The 20,768-nt window shown below is 49.2% G+C and overlaps 1 protein-coding gene across 5 annotated transcripts in view; it reads left to right on the top strand.

Moving 5' to 3' along the window:
• Positions 1 to 20,768, top strand: part of BGAL17 (beta-galactosidase 17) — a 189,727-nt gene that overhangs the window by 21,334 nt on the left and 147,625 nt on the right. For all 5 annotated transcript variants that reach the window (XM_086810584.1, XM_086810582.1, XM_086810586.1 and 2 more), the window contains exon 2: positions 16,433 to 16,546. In XM_086810584.1, coding sequence (XP_086666710.1) covers positions 16,433 to 16,546 — 114 coding nt within the window. The remainder of the gene's footprint in view (positions 1 to 16,432; positions 16,547 to 20,768) is intronic.

The following is a 20,768-nucleotide window of genomic DNA, read 5'->3' as shown; positions in this document are numbered from 1 at the left end:
CTTCCTTGACGGAAGTGGGCTCTTTGTCCCGCATAATACGAGACATCAGAGCATAGTTTACCTGAAGAAGCTCCGCTGTATTGCTTTTATCTTGGACTCTGTGTGATCTTCGAGGCGAGGGCCGTCCTCTGTGGTCCACTCGGAGGGTAACTCCGTGACACTTGACTCCCGAAGGGTGTCTATCAACCACCTAGGTACTCGAACGGATCGTGGAGCCTCTTATGGTTGCGGGGGCTCTACTCTAGCTGCGGGCTCAACCTCCTGTACTGACTGAGGTTGATCAACTGGAATAATGGTTTGGGAATCATCATCAGACTCCTTTGGATCTCCAAGAAGTGGTGGCTCCTCGACAGTGGATACTGGAACATGCTCGTCAAAGACCACATCTCGGCTGACAACAATCTCGTTCCTGTCTGGATCATACAATCTGTATCCCTTGGAAAGAGAATTATACCCCACAAATACAAGCTTGCAGAATTTGGAGTCAAGCTTCCCCCTTTGCTTCTTTGGAATATGTACATACGCATCACTCCCAAAAACACGGAAGTGCGAGACATGAGGTTTCTTGCCAAAGTATGCCTCAAATGGAGTCATATTAGGTACTGAAGTCGTGGGAGATCGGTTGAGGGTATGGACAGCCGTTGCCACAGCCTCTCCCCAAAGTGGACGAGGAAGATCACGATGCTCCAGCATGGTCCTCGCCATCTCCACCACAGTCTTGTTTTTACGTTCTACAACTCCATTCTCCGAAGGCGATCCTGTATTGGCCAGTTCCCTTTTGATGCCATGATCTGCACAAAATCTGAGAAATACAGTTGAGGAGAATTCACCTCCTTTGTCAGCCCTGAGAGTCTTTACCTGAAATCCAGACTCTTTCTCCACCATCACGTGCCAATCCTTGAACCGTGCAAAAGCTTGGTCCTTCTGGGAAAGAAAGTAGACCCACGTGAATCTGGTACAATCATCAACAAGCAGCATAAAGTAGAGAGATCCTCCCAAAGATGGTGTCTGCTGAGGTCCACACAAGTCAGTGTGAATCAACTCCGATGGTTTCGAAGCCCGCCTGGAAGCCTGCTTCAGAAAGGATTCCCTGTGCTGCTTACCACGTATGCAAGAACTGCAACGCCCTTGCCTACTGCCAACATCTGGCAAGCCAACCACCATCTCGTCTCGGAAAGCTCGCCTCAATGCATCCACATTTAAGTGGCCAAAACGAAAGTGCCACGAATCTCCGACTTGAGAACCTGTCAACGAGGAGAGTGCAGAGAGCTTGTAGATACCATTCTCCACACCGCCTTCCCAAACAACCTGGCCAGTCTCACGTCCCGTAGAGCAACTGAATGGTCCTCAAATTCCACCCGAAAGCCAGTCTTGCATACTTCATGCACTGACAGAAGATGAAAACCCAGAGCAGGGACATAAAGAACACGGGAAGCATGCTTGCCCCCCTTGTCGTCGGGAATAATCTCCATCCGGCCCTCACTATGTATCGGAATAGTGGAGTTGTCGCCAATAAAGATGCGACCTGACTACCGTTTCAGATCCAAAAAGAAGTCACGGGATGGAGTCATGTGCCTGGAAGCACCACTGTCAAGAATCCATTCCCGGGTATCCTTCGCGGTGAAGCCAACTGCCTCCTCGCTTGAAGACGATGAAGCATCGGAGTCCATCATCTCTAAGTGCACAAATGTAGGAGTCTTTGCAGCTGAGGCTGAGGAATCAGCACTCTTCCCTGTCCGCTTAGGACACTTCCTCCAATAGTGGCCTTTCTCGCCACAATCATTGCAGAATCTTTCGGCCTTCAGCTTCTCTCGTTCTGAGTCAGGCTTCTTCTCAGAAGACTTCTTCGGTGAAGCCTTCCCTTTGCCCTTGTTGTTATTCCGGCCTTTCGACCGTTGGCCAGTTAAGGCCTCCGAACCGCCACTGTGAGGAGGGTTCGTGAAACGTTCCTCCCGGTCCAAGACCATTGGCACAAGCTCCTCCCAGGTAATGGTGCTGAGCCTGCCACTCGTAATCAACGAGGAGTAGAAAGCAGAATACTGAGCAGGCAAGTGGGACAGCAAAGTGATGGCCATGTCTTCAGATGATATCTCCTTCCCAGCTTGGAGGACTTCCTGCTGAAGGGCCTGCAGCTTGTTAATGTGTTCCCGCATCGTCGAGGACTTTGCACGGTTCATAACCCACATCTGCACTTCCAAGGAGATCCTTTTCATGGGTGATACCTTGTTATAAAGAGAAGCCAAGTGCTCCCATATGCCTCTCGCTAGCGTCATGTGCTTTACATGATTGATCACTTGTGGTGTGCAGTTGAGGAAAATAAATGACCGGATCCTAGCGTTGACACGATCCCACATGTGTGCCTGTGCCTCTCGGTCCTTCTTCATCAACAGTAACTCCCCTTCCTCTGCTTTCGGCCGTGGAACCCCGATGATGATGAAATCAGCAAGGTCATATGACTCCAGCACAGACCCCATCATAACCTTCCAGATGCCGTAATTGTTCCCGTCCAACTGACGGTCCACTGGGAACGTGGGGAGAGTCGGGATCTTCACATGCTTCTCAGCCATCTCTAGTAAATCTGCCATCGCGGGGATTAAACTGAAAAGGGTGGGTGGGTGGGGAAAAAAAAATCTCTAAAACCTGCAAGTGGCTGTCCAGCACCTTAGCCCGCCTTCCTCTTGCAACTTCTCTTCGCGAACAGTCCAAGACAGTCCACCAATCAGCAACCTAACTATCCCTCTCTTGCTCAGGAAACTCCCAAGATCTATCACGAGCCTAGGGCTCTGATACCATGTCAAAATATGCAGCGGAAATGAAACTTGGGTTCACAAGAGCAAGTAGAGTGCAGAAAATAGACAGCACAAGATACACAGAGAAATAGGCGTGTAAACTCTTCTCTATACACAAGATCCCGCACAAAACTGAATGTATGAATGGTGAGGAGCATGGGGCCTATTTATATGCCCCATGGATGCAGTCGGCTAGCGCTAGAGGCTCTCCACGACTGCATAAAGCAGTCGGCCAGCAGTAAGTGTCTCCACGATTGTAGGAAGCAGGTCGGCCAGCATCAACACCTCCACGACTGCAGCATAGGCAGTCGGCCAGCCACCAGGAGCACATGAGGTGCAGTCGGCCAGCACCATGGGCTCCTGCCAACACGTGGCATCCATCCTCACCATGGAAAAATGGGGAAAAAATACGGGGAGTGAGGAAAAATGATAAAACACCTATACAGGGTGGGCACACCCACAACAGAGGCCCTGGTGTCTGATTAAGACAGGAGATGACTTCTAACATAGAGCTGCTGATACCTCAAGTGTATGGCCTCCTTTTCCCGTTGTTGCTCGAGTAACATACGTTCTCGATCAAGCTCACGTTGGTGTTCCCGAGCGGCGAGTTTAGCCTGATGCCGGTCTTCGTCGATCCTGCGTTGGGCTTCCTCATAGTCCCGTCTTTCTACTTTTTCTTCTTTCCTTTGGGCCTCATCCTCTCTCCTTTGTTGTTCCATCTGAAAGAAGAGGGAGATGTAGTCGGGTGCTGCTGGAGGCGGAGAAGGACGTGCTGAGGCTGCCTCCAAGCGTTGGAAACGCTCCATGAGTAGCTGGTTCTGAGCTCTCAGAAGAGCTATGGTGTCTGCTGAAGGCGGAAGAACATGGTCTCCTTCGGGGGAGACGTCTTCCGGTTGATGAGTACTCTCTTCTGTAGACATGATGCTGAAGTCGGTGGTCGTGCCTGAATGCAAACTAACCATCCAAGGATGCCCCCACGCTAGGATACGGTGTCAGAAGTGTGGACAATCTAAATCTGATACCAATGTGATATGCAGCGGAAGTCTTTGTATTGGTAGATCCTGTCACACAAATGCTCACACCGCCTTCTGTATCCTGAGTTTCGTGAGTTTAGCAATCCACTTTAATACTTCAAACTTTAAAGAGATATGAGAACTGTACACTAGATTGGGTCCCAAATTACCCACTGAAGGGCCTCCTATCCTGATAACGAGATAGTATTTGCTTTATTACTTTAGAGAGAATGACTGTGGACTGTAGATAACCCAAATGCAAGATCTCGGAGGATTTGAAGCCTGGCTGAACTGCACACGGCTGTAGAAACACCTCAATGAACTGATCTCGAGCCTGTGCACTCTTCGCAAGGGCATGAGGAAGGGCTGCACACCTGAGGCTGAGAAAAGCAGGCGGTGGACTGTTCTAAGCTATGTTAGAATGCTGTAAATGCTTATGAATGATAGAATACCTTTACCAGATGACTGGTGTATGCCTGGATGATGCACTGAATGCTGGATACTGATGTAGACTGATGAATCAAGGCTGAAATTGCTGGGAATCTGCAAACGCAGGTCTGTAGGGCTGACTACTGTTGTAGGACTGATGCTGGACTGAAACGCAGACTGTGTGACTGCTGTGGAACTGTAAACGTAGACTGTATGACTGAACTGAACTGCAGGCGGCTGTGATGTATGCAAAAACGCAGAGATATATGCTGTTTTGGGACCTGTGGAAGTGGCTGGACTGAAACGTAGACTGTATGACTGCTGTGGAACTGTAAACGTAGACTGTATGACTGAACTGAACTGCAGGCGGCTGTGATGTATGCAAAAACGCAGAGATATATGCTGTTTTGGGACCTGTGGAAGTGCTGAATGGCTGCGCCTATGATCTGCAAGGACTGCTGAGCTGCTGAATGTCTACTGGATTGCTGCGTTGATGTACAAGTACTGCTATACGGCTGATTGAAGCAAAACGCAGGTTCTCAAGGCTGGAGAAGCCAACGCAGAAGCTCCAATGGTGTTGGATTAGTTTTCTGATGCAAACCCTAAGGCTTCTACTGACTCTACATGCATGAATGATTCTCTCCAAGTGGGTTAAGGGACTTGACTGACTGACTGACCTGCTAAGGCTGAGGAATGACCTACGTAGCTCGTGCCTGACTTATCCTGGACTGAGGATGTACAATGGGGTCATGACATACGATAAATATCATCCTATTGGGTTCTAATAATGTACAAATGTTGCACTGCTGATGATGAGCCAGTTTGTCACCATGCACTGAGTGCAGAGTGCATGTGACAGGTTGCCTTGAGAAGGATTACATATATGGAAAGTATGCATGATGTGGTTATTACATTATAGAAAGATGTAGGCATGCACTGATTACATTATACGTAATAGGAAGATGAAGTTGATTACAATTATGAAAAGAGTGCAGAAAAAAATACATCATATAAAGATGGTATATACAACCGAAAATGTCCATCATGAAAATAGTGTATCTAAGTACTGCTAGAAGTAGTGCTAGGTGCGCCAGAAGAAGTGCTAGTGCCAGGCGATGAAGAAGTGGGAAAACCGGTGAGAAGGAACTCGAGAGGGCGGTGGGATGCTCGGAGGGTATCCAACTTGGTAGCTTGGTCCCGTAAAGAGATAGCTCCCAATTCTACTGCACCACGGGATCATGTAATACAACCACCTCCTTAGTGCTATGGGAAGATGAAGAACATAGGTGGGTGAGCTCGGACTCTGTCCTGTAGGCGCTGCTCTAATGTGGACACCTGAACCTGGAGACCGCGGATGGTGTCGGCAGCCTGACGGGTGCGATTCCTCTGGTTGCGACGATCATTGGAGAGCTCGAAAATGTAGTCGGTGAGGTATGCGGAGTAGATGCGATGAGCAGTGGAGAGGGTGTTGAGACCTTGACCGATACGACAAGCTCGACGAGGGTGTGGTAAGTATAGCTGCTCTGGAGGGTTAGGAAATTAGAGGTGGGAAAGATCTTCCACAAAAATGTTTGAAGCACTGTAAGAGAATGGGAAATGAGGAAGCTCAATGCGCTCCGTGTCCTCCTCCCGATCAACACGGATTATCACCTCATGTGGGGACACGCAGTGATGGCCCTCCAGAGGCGATCGTAGAGGCGACGACAGGGATGGTGGCGGTCACCATCGAGGATGTTGCCCGAGCAGCTGATGGAGCAAAATAGTATGATGTAGGTGGGGAAACAAGAGATGTGGAGAAGGAAGAAACAACTGATGTTGAGGATGGGGTGTTGGAGAGGGTAGAAACAGCTGTTGTCAAGGAGGGGGTGGTGGAGAGGGTAGACACAGCTGCTGTCGAGGATGGGATGGTGGAGAGGGTAAACACAACTGCTGGCGAGGATGAAGAAACAACTGAAGGCGAGGGTGGTGTGCGGCGGGATGATGTAGGACTGCTGATAGTGGGGGTAGGCGGAATGGGTGGCGGGGTTGGGGACGTAATGCGGCGGTGGGGAGATCACGCTGCACTCTAGGGCGGATGTGGGATGCAGACGGGTTGGACTGACGAGGTTGGTGCGGTGGTGGAGATGTAAGTGGAATGGGCGGCTGCTGTAGAAGATATGTGAGAAAGCGAGCGGAAGGCCAAGTGAAGGAGGTGATGTTGGGCCTGTTGAGTTGGGTACGAAAGCGGCAACGAAGGCGGAGGGACTCATATAAAAGATGATGGAAAGGAAAGGGGATGACTGGGGCATAAACAATGGAAAGCCTCGGTGTGATAAATGGAGATGAATGGCAATGGAGCACTAGGGATTTTGCGGACTAGAAAATAGTAGTGGAACATGACATAGATATGGATGTTGCGGGGGCTGGGGACTGAAGGGGTGGGAGCCAGGAGTGCGTTGGTGGCGGCAGAAAGCTCGACGGGGGAAATATCCATGATGCGAGTGTTGGAGCGGTGGTGAAGAACCGAATGTTCGGGAGGGCCAAGGAGTTGTGCAATGTAAGCGGAGGTGAGGCGTTGCCCATTAGGCAGCGGTGGTAAGTTGTTGAGGAATGTGGCGCAAAGAGATGTATCAAGAGTAGGGAAGGGTGGAAGAGAATCTAGACCGTGCAAACCCAAAGTGGCTAGCTGAGTGGGAGTAAATAATTGGGTAATCTGGGGAAGTTGGAATGGTTGGGGATCAATGAAGTTTATGGTGAATGGGTTGGTGTGGTGAAAGCTCCTCATTGTAATCATTCAACTCCATATGAGTTGGGTCCAAGTTAGGACTAGATTTTGGTGATGTTCACCTTTTGTATGCAGGCAGCCTAGGGCTGCAGAATTAGGTACCTTTTTGTACCATAGGAATATACTGAATTTCCAGCCATATCTCTCTCTCTCTACTCTCTCTTCATGTCTGCGTTTTGCATCAGCATGTTTCCAGTATTGTTTAGGGCTGAAAGAAGACTCCCAGAGCTTCCGCGTGTTACATGCCGTGGTACGGAAGTATGAGATGAGGGAGGTGCGGTGGAGCCACCTTTCGTTGTCGAGGGTGCTGGTCCAGGGTTCTCCACCTTTGTAGAGTATCCTTCCATGGCTATTAAATGTGTTGACACAAAGACTTGTGCCTGATAGAATGTGCAGCGGAAGAAGGGAAAGTGGAAACACAGGAGAGAGAGAGAGAGAGAGAGAGAGAAAGAAAGAAAGAAAGAAAGATATATTAACGTCTACGAGAGGCCAAAGTCGGCCTATGAGACAAAAAATAATACAACTGTGTTCTTCCGGTCATCGGAAGAAAAGAAAGAAAAGAAAAAGTGTGCATGTGTCTGGATACAACTGTGAATCATCATGGATCGGTGGAGCCCATATACAAACAATATAAGGGGGGTGGGGATGTGGATGGAGTGCTAAGGCAAGATGCATCTCTATATGCTGAAGGGGTAGTACAAGCATGCTATGCAGATCTATGTCTAACTGGCACTGTTTCATGTGCAGGACAGTGCACACCTGACCTTAGACTCCTGTGCAGGACAATGCACACCTGACCTCGGACATCTGAGATGGATCCGTGGCTGACTCGTCCCGGACTGGCTCACATGGGACCAGTTCACCATCCCATGCGGGATGCACGTGACATCCCCTTCTGCTTAACTTGACGGAAGCTGCATAGCCTCCAAATAATCCGTCAATAATGCCGGATAGTCTTCGAAAAATTCTTTGTCGAGCCATAACCGCTTCATGAGTTCCTCGGTCCTGAAACTTCGTGAGGAACTGTCGTAGTCTTCGGCCTGAGCCATGCTTGAAACGGTGCAGAAGGATTTGTTCTGGAACCATTACTTCTGCTTCATCAACAATGTCTGGTTCCGCTTCGTCTTTGACCTCTGAAGGGGGTGGACCTGCATATGGCTTTAACCAACTGACATGAAATACATCGTGCATAGTCCAACTCGGAGGTAGCTTTAACTGCATAGACACCTCATTAATCTTTTTCCGGATGGGAAATGGTCCGAAGCTCCTGAAAGACAACTTTGGGCATCGCTTGCCCACCTGCTTCAATCTTTGCTTCATAATCCGAAGATACACCTAATCCCCTTCCGAAAACTTCATGTCCCTTCGGTCTTTATTGGCCTGTTGAGTGTAGGCCTCTTGCGCTTTAGCCAATCTGTCTTTAACGGACTCTAGGATCTCCTGGTAAGACTCCGTCACTCTGTTCGCCTCCGGTACTGAAGACGAAGTCCTGGTTAACAACGACTGGAAAGGCCTTCCAAACGCTGCCTCATATGGAGTCCTGCCAATAGCTGAAGAAAAAGAGTCATTCAAAACAGCTTGAACTAAAGGCAAAAACGATTCCCACTTACCTTGCTGATCGTGGACATAACACTTCCGCACATCAAAGGCCAACTGGTTGTATATCTCTGTCTGGCCATCTGTCTGTGGATGGAATGCACTGGAAAAATTCAACTTCGTACCAAAATTATCAAACAATGCCCTCCAAAAATGACTGGTAAACTTGGCATCTCGGTCTGACACTATGGTTCTAGGAATCCCGCCAATCGGGTACCAATGCCGAATGAATAGCTGGGCAACATCCTCGGCGGTCACATTGGCCCTGCAAGGAATAAGCATAACAAATTTGCTAAACCTATCAACAATAGTTAAGCACTGCGTATTACGCTTACTCGGGCTAGGAGGCAGATTTGTGACAAAGTCCATCGAAATGTCCTGGAAAGGACCCTCAGGAATTGGCAAAGGCTGTAACAACCCTATCTTCTTTCCACGAGGAGCTTTCACCTTTTGACAAATGTCACAGCGTTGTACATATTAAACACATCACGCCTCATCTTTGGCCAATAGTATTGCCGTTCTAATTTCTCTAGAGTCGAATTCATGCCCCTATGACCACCTGTAATGGCGTCATGGGCATCATGGAGAAGAGCTGCCCGGAATGATTTCATGACACATAGTCGGCCTTTGTGGAAAAGCCAACCATCGCGTATCAGAAAATGGCATGGTCCTGTGGCATCCAACGCCTGTTCCCACTGAGTATCGAATTCCTCGGAATCCACGTACGTGGGCTTCATGTCTTCTAGTCCTGTACCCACAAGGTCAAGTCTAGTGGTCTGAATCGTAGATACTTGTCCCTTCCTGCTCAAAGCATCGGCTATTGGATTGGCCTTTCTTGGAAGGTACTCAATCATACCACCGAACTGCTGGAATATCTGACTCCAGCGGTGTTGTCGATCACTCCACTGTGCACTTGGCATCGTCTGAATCCAGCGCAATGCCTGATGGTCAGTGCGAACCTCGAAGTCACGGACATACAGGAAATGTTTCCAATGTTTCAAGGCCTGTATAACTGCTAGGAGTTCACGATCATAGACTGAGTAGTTCTTTTCGGCGGGCAGTAACTTACGAGACATGTAAGCTACCGGATGACCATTCTGTTGTAATACACCTCCAATTGCGATGTTACTCGCATCGGTGATCACTTGAAATGGTTCGTCCCACGAGGCAAGGGCTAAACAAGGCGCTTCTGACAAAGCCACCTTGAGGTTCTGGAATGCCTCCAACGCTCGTGGAGTCATTCGAATCTTTTGCCTTCTTGTTTTCACTCCCTTTAGCAGATCGGTGAGGTCTGCCGAGAGGTCGGAAAACTTGTCAATGTGGGTGGAATATGCCTGGCATATACCCACAAATGATCTAATGTCATAAGCTGTCTGTGGTACTTCCCAGTTAACAATCTCGGCCACTTTAGCTGGATCCAGTCGAATGCCTTCAGCACTAATTATATATCCCAAGTAATGTACCTGGAACAGATAAAATTCTGACTTCTTTTCATTGACGTAGAGCTCGTTGCTTTCCAGCAACTTAAGGACTTTCTCCACATCAATGTCATGCTGCTCAACTGTAGCTGAAAATATGAGTATGTCGTCCAAAAATATGAACACACTCTCCAATCAACTCCCGAAAAACACGCATCATCATGCGGTTAAATGTAGCTGGGGCGTTCGTCAAACCAAATGGCATGACCACAAATTCATAGTGGGCTCGTTCTGTACGGAAGGCTGTTTTGGGGATGTCCCCCTCTACAATCCGTACCTGGTGGTACCCACTCTTTAAATCCAATTTAAAGAACACCTTAGCTCCATTCAGCCTCTCGAGAATATAGTCAATTCGAGGCATCGCGAATCTGCTCTTGATAGTCAGCTTGTTGAGTGCACGATAATCGACACACAACCGAGAAGACCCATCTTTCTTCTTGACAAACAAGATCGGTGCTGCAAATGGCGACACGCTGGGGCGGATGAAGCCAGCTTGCAACAATTCTTGGAGTTGGCGGTCCAACTCCGATTCCATTGCCTTAGAAAGGCGATACGGAAACTTGCTCGGGGGTTCCGAGCCTGGGAGGAGGTCAATCTTCCGGTCTGGACGGGGGGAGCTAGGGAGGGAGACTGTCCCGAAGAAAAATCTTCTGGAACTTTTCATGGAGAACCGAGTACTTCTCGGAAGCACTAGCCACCGTTTGGGCTGTCTGGATGTAAATCATCGCACATTGTGCGCCTTTCCTGACTGCTCGCTTAGCCTGCAAGTGGCTTATGAGCGGAAAGTTTGGAATACCTGGCTCACACTTAATGGTCACCGGGGTGTTTGACACATTTCGATCGATCTGGAACGTGTGCTTGTCCCACTTGATATCAGGAAGAAACTTGTGAAACCACTGGATACCCAAAATTATGTCTGCTCCTACAAGAGGGGCAACCATAAAGTCACGCACAAACTCTATGCCCTGAATCACTAACTTAGCACCTAGAGCTTCATACTTGACGCTCGTTGTCATACCTGTGCTAAAACCCTCAACCTGTTTGTCCACCCGAGTCAGCTCGAAACGGGCACGCCTAGGGGCCTGTTCCGTGACCACATCCTCCGTGCTGCCACTGTCAAACAAGACAACGACTCTCTGGCCACCTATGTAGCCAAAGGACTTGAGCAATTCGTTGCGCTCATACTCCTGGTCATGGGCGCCCTTCTGCTTATCTTCGAGCTCCCGGCTAATAATTGCTCCAACTGAAGCACCGGGGGTTGAAGAACTAGGGTCAGCCGCTGGGGTCTGTGTGGGAGCTGTGCTCACCACGGAAGCTGTGGAGGCAGCGGCGGCGGCCTTTGGAGGCTTCTTGGGACAATCTCGAGAAGTATGTCCTTTTGTGTGACAAAAGAAACATCTACCCTCCTTGTACTGAGAAAGCTCCTCAGCACTCAACTTGCCACTTGTCTTGCCTGCCTCTGCTTTCTGGTCTGGAGTAAGCTTAGACGCATTGTTCGAGTTCTTGGAGCCAGAGGCTCCCGGGCTCTGTCCTGGGGAAGACCCCGTCTGGTTCTGGCTTTTGCCCCCCGAGGCGTTAGCCTAGGGGAAGCCGGCTGGGAAGTCTTGGGCTTGCCACCATTGTGTTTCATTTCTGCACTCTGCGCAAGCGAGAGTGCGTCCTCAAAGGTGGCTGGCCTAAACATACGCACCTCCCATTGGATTTGCGTGTCCAGGCCATACAAAAACTGCCCTTTCTTGTCCGAATCAGATAAGCCTAATTGTAGACACAAGGTCGAAATTTTATTGGCAAACTGAAGGACTGGTTGCGCATTCTGACGCGCTCCCCTGAACTCGTCTTCGAGTCGCTCAAGGTAGTGGGGCGGTAGAAACCGCTGCTTAAGGTCGCGGACGAACTCGTCCCATACATAAGCTGCCATACCTGCTCTGGTGTGGGCATGAGCCCACTGAGTCCACCAAGGAATGGCCTCACCTTCCAAGTACCAACTAGCTAAGATCACTTTGTCAGTATCTGTTTTCCTAACTGCGGCAAAGTAAGCTTCAAATTGATGTAACCATGAATAGAGAGTTGTGGGATCGAGTTTACCATTATACTTACTGAAATTCATTTTCTCGGGAAAATGATTCGAGGGTGCCGCCGGTGTCAATCTGGCATCCAAAGCTCTGAGGTAACGCTCGTGTTCCACGCATCGCATGGGGTCGTCTTCTCGTTGTCGGATCTCCAATGCACGCATCTGCATCTCAAGCAAGGAGCTTGGCTACGGCTGCGACCCAGCGAGAGGGTCCCTGTGACGAGGATCTGGTATCTGGGATACGGAAGGAGAGGCAGGAGGAGAGGGAAAACGCGACGCTGGAGAGCGAGAACGCTCCTCCAGAGCCAAGATCCGCGCCTTCTGCTCATCCAATTTGGCTGTCTGGTTTGCGATTGCTCGCATCATCTGCTGGAACATGTCTGTGACACTCAAGCCGGGTGCCCTAGCTGGGCTGCCTGGTGCACTCTGGTCCCATGGTTCTGGTTCTCTCTCGTCGCCGAAACTCGCCATAGCGGGAAAATGCAATTCCTTTCCGGAACGCAATCTGACCATCCACTATCTGTGTGGGAGACTTCCGGAGGCTTCCGGAGGCTAAAAACCAACCGTCCTTCGAGGGATAGGAGTCACTCCGAAAGGGGTAGTCCACCGGTGTCTAAAAACCAACCACACGAGCGAAAAAGTTTTCTGGTTTTCTTTGCTGAATCTTTGTCCTTGAAGTTGGCTCTGATACCACTGTAATATGCGGAAGCTTCGGAGAAGGATCGGTACTTCAAAACTCAGAAATCAGCACTCTTTTCGCGACGGAAATTAACGCACAAACTGAAAGGAGATGTGCAGAAAATAGAGAGAGAAGGGGGAGATGGAGAGGACACAGTATTGGGTCCCAATCACCCTCTATAGGGCCCCCACCACGGATGGTGTATTTGCTTTATTAGAATGATGTAAATCTGAAAACAAATACAGAAACTTGACCTCTTCTTGGCTGGAAAATCCTGCCCTTGACCTTCAGAAGTCCACCCCTTTGCTTGGCAATCTCCTTGGCTTGACTGGCCCTTGATTGGCTTGAGCACTTGGTGAAAACTGAGATGAATGGTGGGATTATGGCCTCCACTATTTATACTCCTCCTCGAGAGCAGTTGGCCAGCTGAAAATCAGGCTATGTCCCACGACTGGTGGAAATTCAGCAATAAATGCTGAATTAAATCTCAAAAAATACTGCCTTTTTTTCCTAACAGGCTGAAAGTGATGCGCCTGCTTCTGATTGGTTGGACACCACTTTTGTCCACAATCCCAAGGCTGGGCAGCCTGTATGGGCTGCCCCATACATGCCCTACAGCCATATAAAGGCTGTAATCTCCTGGAGATTGCCTTATCTGTGTCCTAGGGCTGTCCTACAGCCCCTCCATGGCTGGTGGGTTCAGCCTGGGCCTTCCTGGCCCTCATGGGGATGGTTTCACACCATTCCCATGCCCATACTAAGCTCCGGGGTAGCCCTATGGGCTGGCCGCTTGTCCTAAACATAATCTACTCAGTGATCTGGCATCCGGTACCATACCAGATACACAGAACCACTGACATCATTCTAGAGGGAGACTCACAGCGCAGACTGGCACTGTTTCATGTGCAGGACAGTGCACACCTGACCTTAGACTCCTGTGCAGGACAATGCACACCTGACCTCGGACATCTGAGATGGATCCCTGGCTGACTCGTCCCGGACTGGGCTCACATGGGACCGGTTCACCATCCCAGGTCCTGCACCTTCTGTACAGAAATGTCTACGTGGCATCCAAGTGCGGGATGCACGTGACAGGTAGTACAAGCATGCTATGCAGATCTATGTCTAACTCCATCCAGTGCCATAAGAGGGATATAAGATATCATACATCGCCGATGCTGAGGCTGTGAATGGCATGAACATGTACCCTGAGTCTGAATGAAAGCGAGCTAGCCTCTCCTGTGTCTCCATCTGGTGTCTCATTCGGATAGCTGCTATCTCTCGGTGACGGAGTCGGGGTGCTCTATGTCCAGTCTGTCTAGGTCTCCTCCTGGCTCTCAATTCCTCTGCTCTCTGTGCGGTCACCCCACGTGGTACATCAGCTGGCACTGGCATAGCTCTCTGGAAGAAATCTGTGAGCTGGGACTGTCTCCCACCCCTAGTGGGAGCGGGTGTCTGGAGGAGTCTCTCTCGAGAACTATGAAGCTCTAGTAGTAGTCTGCCAAGGTGTCGCTGGTCCGAGGCCTCCATCAACTGATGTAGTGAAGAGTGCTCCTCAAACAATCCTGCATATCTATCGAAAGAGAGAGAGAGAGAGAGAGAGAGAGAGATGGAGAGAAAACACAGGTGAGAACCTGCTCTCAATATCATCACCAAAAGGAATACATGTCCCGAGCAAGAGGGGAGAACCTCGTAAGTGAGGGACTGCAGCTAGACAAGCTAGACAAGCAATGCTAAGCAGTGAAATACGAGGAAAGTATGCTGGCTATATATACCTCTACATGAAGGCAGCCGACTGGAGATAAATACCTACACGACTGGGAAAAATACCCAAGACAATAAATGGGGAATAAATATGGGTAAAATATGAGTGAGGGGTGACCAGCCCCTTTGACTAACATGGTCAGCCCTAGAGGCTAAAATAGGAAGCTAGCAAGTAGGGGATGATGTTTAACACCCCCTCTCAGCACCGGATGGTGAGCAAACTTCAAGAAGCCAGAGATGCTGTCCTCGATCAAAGATGAAAGACTGCCCTGCTCGGCCGCTGCTGGGTCGAAGCCATGCTACCAAGGTCTGAAGAAGGCCCGAGCGCCCCTGATGTCAAGGGGACTCATGGCTAGGACTTGGGCCACGCTCTGGGCTGTCTCGAACTCAATCTGGTAGTGTCCGCGGCCCAGTAGCTGAACGTCCAGGATCTTGCCCACATCTGCAAGAAGGCGGGCCTGGAGAAGATCCCGGATCTCCCCTCTGCTGGGGCGAGTGCCGACTATACGGCAGATGGTGGAATGTGCCTGGAGGCGTTCCACCTCTGCGGCGAGGCTCGCTTCCTCTTCTGGCGAAAGAGAAAGCCTGATGGGGGTATCCTCAGGGGCGGGCGAGGGGGCTGCGGAAGAGTCCCTCTGAGGTGGGGCGGGAGGAGCCTCCATCAGTGTCTGAAGCTTTGTCGAAAGGGGAAGCGTAAACGGAAAGCCCTGCAAGAACCGAGCTGCACAAAAGGCGGAGCGGGGAGGGGCAGAGGGGGAAAGGCTGAAGACGGAGGAGGAGGGGGAGAACAAAGGGGGGCAGAAAGAAAATGAGGGGAGGGGATTAAAACAAAGGCGGCGAAAGGGCGGGGGGGGGGGGGGGGGGGCGGATGAAACACGAAAAGGGTGGGGAGAGGGCGAAGGCAGGCGGAGGGGGCGGGTCACGGAGACAGGGGAGAGAGCAGGGGCGCGAAGGAGACGGAGCAGGGGGGGGGGCGGATGAAACACGAAAAGGGTGGGGAGAGGGCGAAGGCAGGCGGAGGGGGCGGGTCACGGAGACAGGGGAGAGAGCAGGGGCGCGAAGGAGACGGAGCAGGGGGGGGGGGGGGGGCTGGCGCGAAAGAGCAGAGGCGGGGGGGACTGGCACGAATGAGCAGAGGCGGGGGGAGTAGACGCGAAGGCAGATAGGAGGCGGGGAGGGGGGTGTGCGTGCAGGCTGCAGCGCGAGCAGGGGGGGAGCGGAAGCTTCAGCGAGCTAGATAGGTAATTTTCTTATCTTGTGGTGTGTGAAGCTTTCCATATGGCTTTTACCATACCCATGGTTTGGTCAAACATTAGCTTAGCTTAGCCTTTGTGAACTGTGAAAAGGATGGAATGACCCTTTTGGAGGTATGAAAGTTGAATGTCATCGTTTCATGTACAACATCTTATTTTCATCAATTGATTTTCTTTTAGATACAATACAATATAAATTTGAAAGGAAATGCTGTACATCACTAAGCACATAGAGTTAGAAAGGTGGTTTTGTTTTGTGACCCTCTTTTTACTGGCATTGATTAACGTTTGAAGTCTTTGGGACCTAGGCTTAGTTATCGAAATCTATATTCTGTATTCTCAAAGGGTGTCAATTTATTTTTTTCAAATGCCTAGTACCTTGGAACAATCAGTCTGCTTTGTTAAGAAAACTCCTCAATTGAAGTAACAAGGTTTGGTATATATGTGTTTTTTCAATGTTGCTATCGAGGCGGCCATTGCATATTCTCAGGCTATGAAAAATGACTTTGGTCTGAAGTAACACTTTAATTTCACCCTAAAATTTTAACCCTTATGAATGAGATTTAAGTCTAAATCATTCATTCTATTTTCTGCAGGAGAGTAATGAAACGAGTCGAGGCTTCTGGATTGCTGATGATATGTTTTGGAGGGATGGAGAATCATTTCAAATATTAGGAGGCGATATACATTACTTTAGAATCCACCCAAAGGCAAGCTCTGTCTTAGCATGTTAAAATAAAGATTACTGGTGTAAAACATAAGGCTGCCTCTCTTTGATGTAGTTTATGGGGGTATAGTTTTCACTTGAGCGGGTATGCATGCCTTTGCTTGACATTATTGATTTGCTTTTCCCCACAATTACATGTTATTTTTGGAATCATCAGACACGCAGCAATATTTTCTATTTAATATGAAAAAATATACAAAAGCGAGATTTCAAACCAAACAAGGAGGTAATGTCAACCAATCAGGTGCCATGAGGGTGTGGGTGGTATCACTCCAAATCTTGCAAATGCATTGTGCATCATAAACCAAAGCGCCCTCAATGGCCTTAGTGCATCTAGCCTTCCATATGTGCGAGGTTGCAATGCTAGCAATAATCTCCCATGCACTGTCCGACCTCTGTGCAGGTGGCATGTATCTCGACTCTACCAAGTCCTGAAGACAACACCGCCCAGCAACTCCCTGACTGATCATAATGACCAGATCCCTCTCGTTCCTCTCATACATGAGCTGCAGGCCCGACTGTGTCAACCAAATGATAGCACCAAAAGAAATGTAAGCATCCCTCCTCATCCTTCCAATGAGAAGTGCTATCACAGTCCAAATCCTCTGTGCTTCCCTGCACTCCCATAAGAAATGGTAGACTGTTTCTGAAGGTCTTGCACATCTCGGGCATGCTGGGGTAACACCAACTACCGCCTCCACTGGTTGGTGGCAAGACCACCAAGTAGAGAAAGACAAATAACTGCCCCCTCTTGCAAGAGTGCCACCACCTCTGCCAAAAAGTTCTATAAATGTCATGTGTGATACCATAAGCCTCCCAATGAGGTCTAAGAGTAGGGACTCTCTGAATGTGTCCCAGGACAAGATGTCCTGCGTTCTGCCTTGTATAACTAAATTAGCATCCCTCCACTCCCACTCACCGACGACCCAATGCAAATACCTGATAGGGCATCTGCCGTTATACCAGAGGCTCCAAGCATCTATGATCATCGCTAGGGCGGGATCAATATAAGAGTGCTTCCGTGCTCTGCAAACAACTCTCACAGGACGCACCACGGGGCCCTTGGTTATATCGTGCACGCCGCATCCCTCCAAATACCATCCATCCTTTACATAGAAAAAGACTCGTGGGTCATCCTCCCCCACCGTGGGGAGGTCCGAGAGGTCCATAACCTGTAAAGGTACACCTGTCCCTGAGAAGACTCCCAACCACGAGTAATGAAGCTCATCAAAGAAGGTCCTTGTGATCCAGTGGTTGGGTATGGCAGCATCAATGTGCACAATCCTTTGACTAGTGCCCCTCAGATGCTATGTAAGCACCACTCTCTGATCCTCTGTAAGGCTTTCGAGTCTCTTCCTATCCAGCACTGTGGGAAAGTGTCTCAGATGCTGTGAAGTACCACTCTGATCCTCCGTAAGGCTTTCAAGCCTCTTCGAATCTAGCACTGTGGGAACATAAATCTCCTAGCTAGTCCACTAAATATGCATCGCTGCCGCTCCGTACTCATCCAAGATCAAGTCATTCCACATAATGTACTGTCTGTTAGCCTCCTCAGCTGACCAAGGAGGTATGTAAACCAAGAACCTCATGCAATCCCAAGCCCGGAAAGGATGGGGGTGATGCTCTGCCTCCCAAAAGAGCTGTATATCTAGTCACCTCCCCTAACCCGAGTATACCTCATAACCTGCTGCATGGGAGTCCTTCCATGGCTGAGTGCCAGGAAGAAATCCTCTGACAATCATCTTACAAAGCAACACCTTACACTGCACCTCTGGGTCTACGATGTTCAACCCCCCCCTCTTGCTTCAGACTCTTGGTGTAGCCTAAATGATCATAGCCTCTGCTACTATGAGGTACAATATGGGAGCTAGAGGGCATCACTGCCGCACCGAGCAGGAAATCTGAAAATGCTCACCATGTCCCTCGCTGGACAAAATTGTGCTATGGGCCTCCCTATACATGCATGAAACCCCTCTGATCCAGTCTTGAGAAAAACCCATATGCACCAGTGCCTTCCAAGAAGTCCCAATCCACTCTATAGGAGGATGGCAAGGGGTTGTTGGCTATAGATTTAGCCCACTCTACAGCTTCCCAAAATAAGATGATGCTATCAAATATACTCCTTCTTTGGAGAAACCCATTCTGTGTCATGAATGATCGGCTATAACCCCATACTCAGTCCCTTCGCTAAAATTTTATATGTTGATCCAAGTAAAGTGATGCACCTCCATTGCTTGATGTTGGTCTTATCCCCACCTTTTGGGCTAAGGTGGATAAGACCCTCTGTGAGAAAGCGGGAATCGTACCTGTACACCACATCTCCTGTAAAGCAACAATGATCTCATCCCCGACGTGGTCCCAAAACTGTATAAAGAAGGATGGGGAGGAAAGACCATCATCCTCTAGGCATTTTCCTTTTGAAAGAGCTTGCAATGCATGTCTCAACTTATCCTTTGAGAAGGGGCATCCAATGAAGAACACATATCATCCTGTTATAAGTTTGGGCATGCACTCCTAGGCTTTTTGCTGTGCAACATATTGGGATTTCGGAGTTAGTTGGAGCGAACACCCTCTAGAAGTGTGAAAAAACCTTATTAAGGTCTAGCTCAAAAGATGAGGCTTAAGTATGTACATGGGAGGTTCTTATCACAATAAGCATATCATTTGAGTTGTGTAACATCTCTCTCTCTCTCTCAGCATCGGCGATGTATGATATCTTATATCCCTCTTATGGAACTGGATGGAGTTAGCCATAGATCTGCATAGCATGCTTGTACTACCCCTTCAGCATATAGAGATGCATCTTGCCTTAGCACTCCATCCACATCCCCACCCCCCCTTATATTGTTTGTATATGGGCTCCACCGATCCATGATGATTCACAGTTGTATCCAGACACATGCACACTTTTTCTTTTCTTTCTTTTCTTCCGATGACCGAAAGAACACAGTTGTATTATTTTTTGTCTCATAGGCTGACTTTGGCCTCTCATAGACGTTAATCTCTCTCTCTCTCTCTCTCTCTCTCTCTCTCCATGTCATGTGCATCACAGATGCCATGGACATTTCTAGGGCTAGATCCAGAAGAGGCAAGCAGATAAAGACTAGGAACCAGATAGAGTCTGATTGTGGAGCACAAGATGCAGTAGTGGACAGATTGGACTTGGAGAAGCACCAGGGAGCAGTCGGCTGAGGACAGAAGCTGTCGGCTGAACCAGGAAGCAAGGCGCATGAAGGCAAGACAAGAATACCCAAGTCGGCTGAGTGAAAAAAGCATTTAATGAATTCAGAACTGGCCGACCAGCAGTCGGCCAGCTCCTACCTTGTCCAAGAAGCCTATAAAAGGCATCAAGTGCTCATAGCATGGATCATTCCACCCACTAGGGGTGTGAGTCAATAGGAGGTCCCATAGGGGACAGAATTTAGGGTTAGGAACCTTTTTATGAAGGCAGCCCATGGCTGCAAAGATCTGTACCTTTTTTGTACATAGTATATACTGAAATTCCAGCACTTCTCACTCTCTCTCTCTACTCTCTCTCTACCTGCGTTTTTGCATCATGGTGCGTTTTTGCATCAGAAGGTCTTCGAGAGTGTTTAGGGCTGAAAGAAGACTACCCAGAGCTTCCGCGCGTTACATTGGTATCAGAGCATCAGGCTCAGCCAAGCTAAACACTGATTCAGTCCCAGATGATGGTGTACAGGTCCAAGGTACAGGAAAGTACACGGATTCGAAGCCCAAGGCGGGAACACAGATCGGGAAGAACTCCCAGGAGGTTTGTTGGTGGTGTTCCACAGTGCCAGATGGGGATGGCAGTTCCGTGAGCCAGATGGGTTCTAAGGGAACGGTCCCAAGGGAGGTTGATCCTCCAAGGGTGATGTGAGAGTGCCAGACTCAGTTCCAGGAACGAAGACCAAGACGGTGTTCAGAGTCAGGGCAGGAATGGATTGTGGACTAGAGGAAGACCAGATGCATAGATCTTCATCAGAGACAGAGTGGTTTGGAGAACAGACCGGATTTTCAGAGAAAAAGGTTTGCCAGGGATGGATGATGATAGAGGGACTTCGGAACAGGATTGGGATGATGACAGTCATCCAAGAGCAGGGTGGATTCCCGTCATCAAGTTTAGCAGAGGGGGATGTCATGTGCATCACAGATGCCATGGACATTTCTAGGGCTAGATCCAGAAGAGGCAAGCAGATAAAGAC

The sequence above is a fragment of the Cibotium barometz genome, chromosome 16 (genome assembly GCF_041138505.1).
Source record: "Cibotium barometz isolate CiBa-2024 chromosome 16, ASM4113850v1, whole genome shotgun sequence".
NCBI classification, from domain to species: domain Eukaryota; kingdom Viridiplantae; phylum Streptophyta; class Polypodiopsida; order Cyatheales; family Cibotiaceae; genus Cibotium; species Cibotium barometz.
The sequence above is the reverse complement of the archived record's forward strand: the minus strand, read 5'-3'. Positions and strand labels throughout refer to the sequence as shown.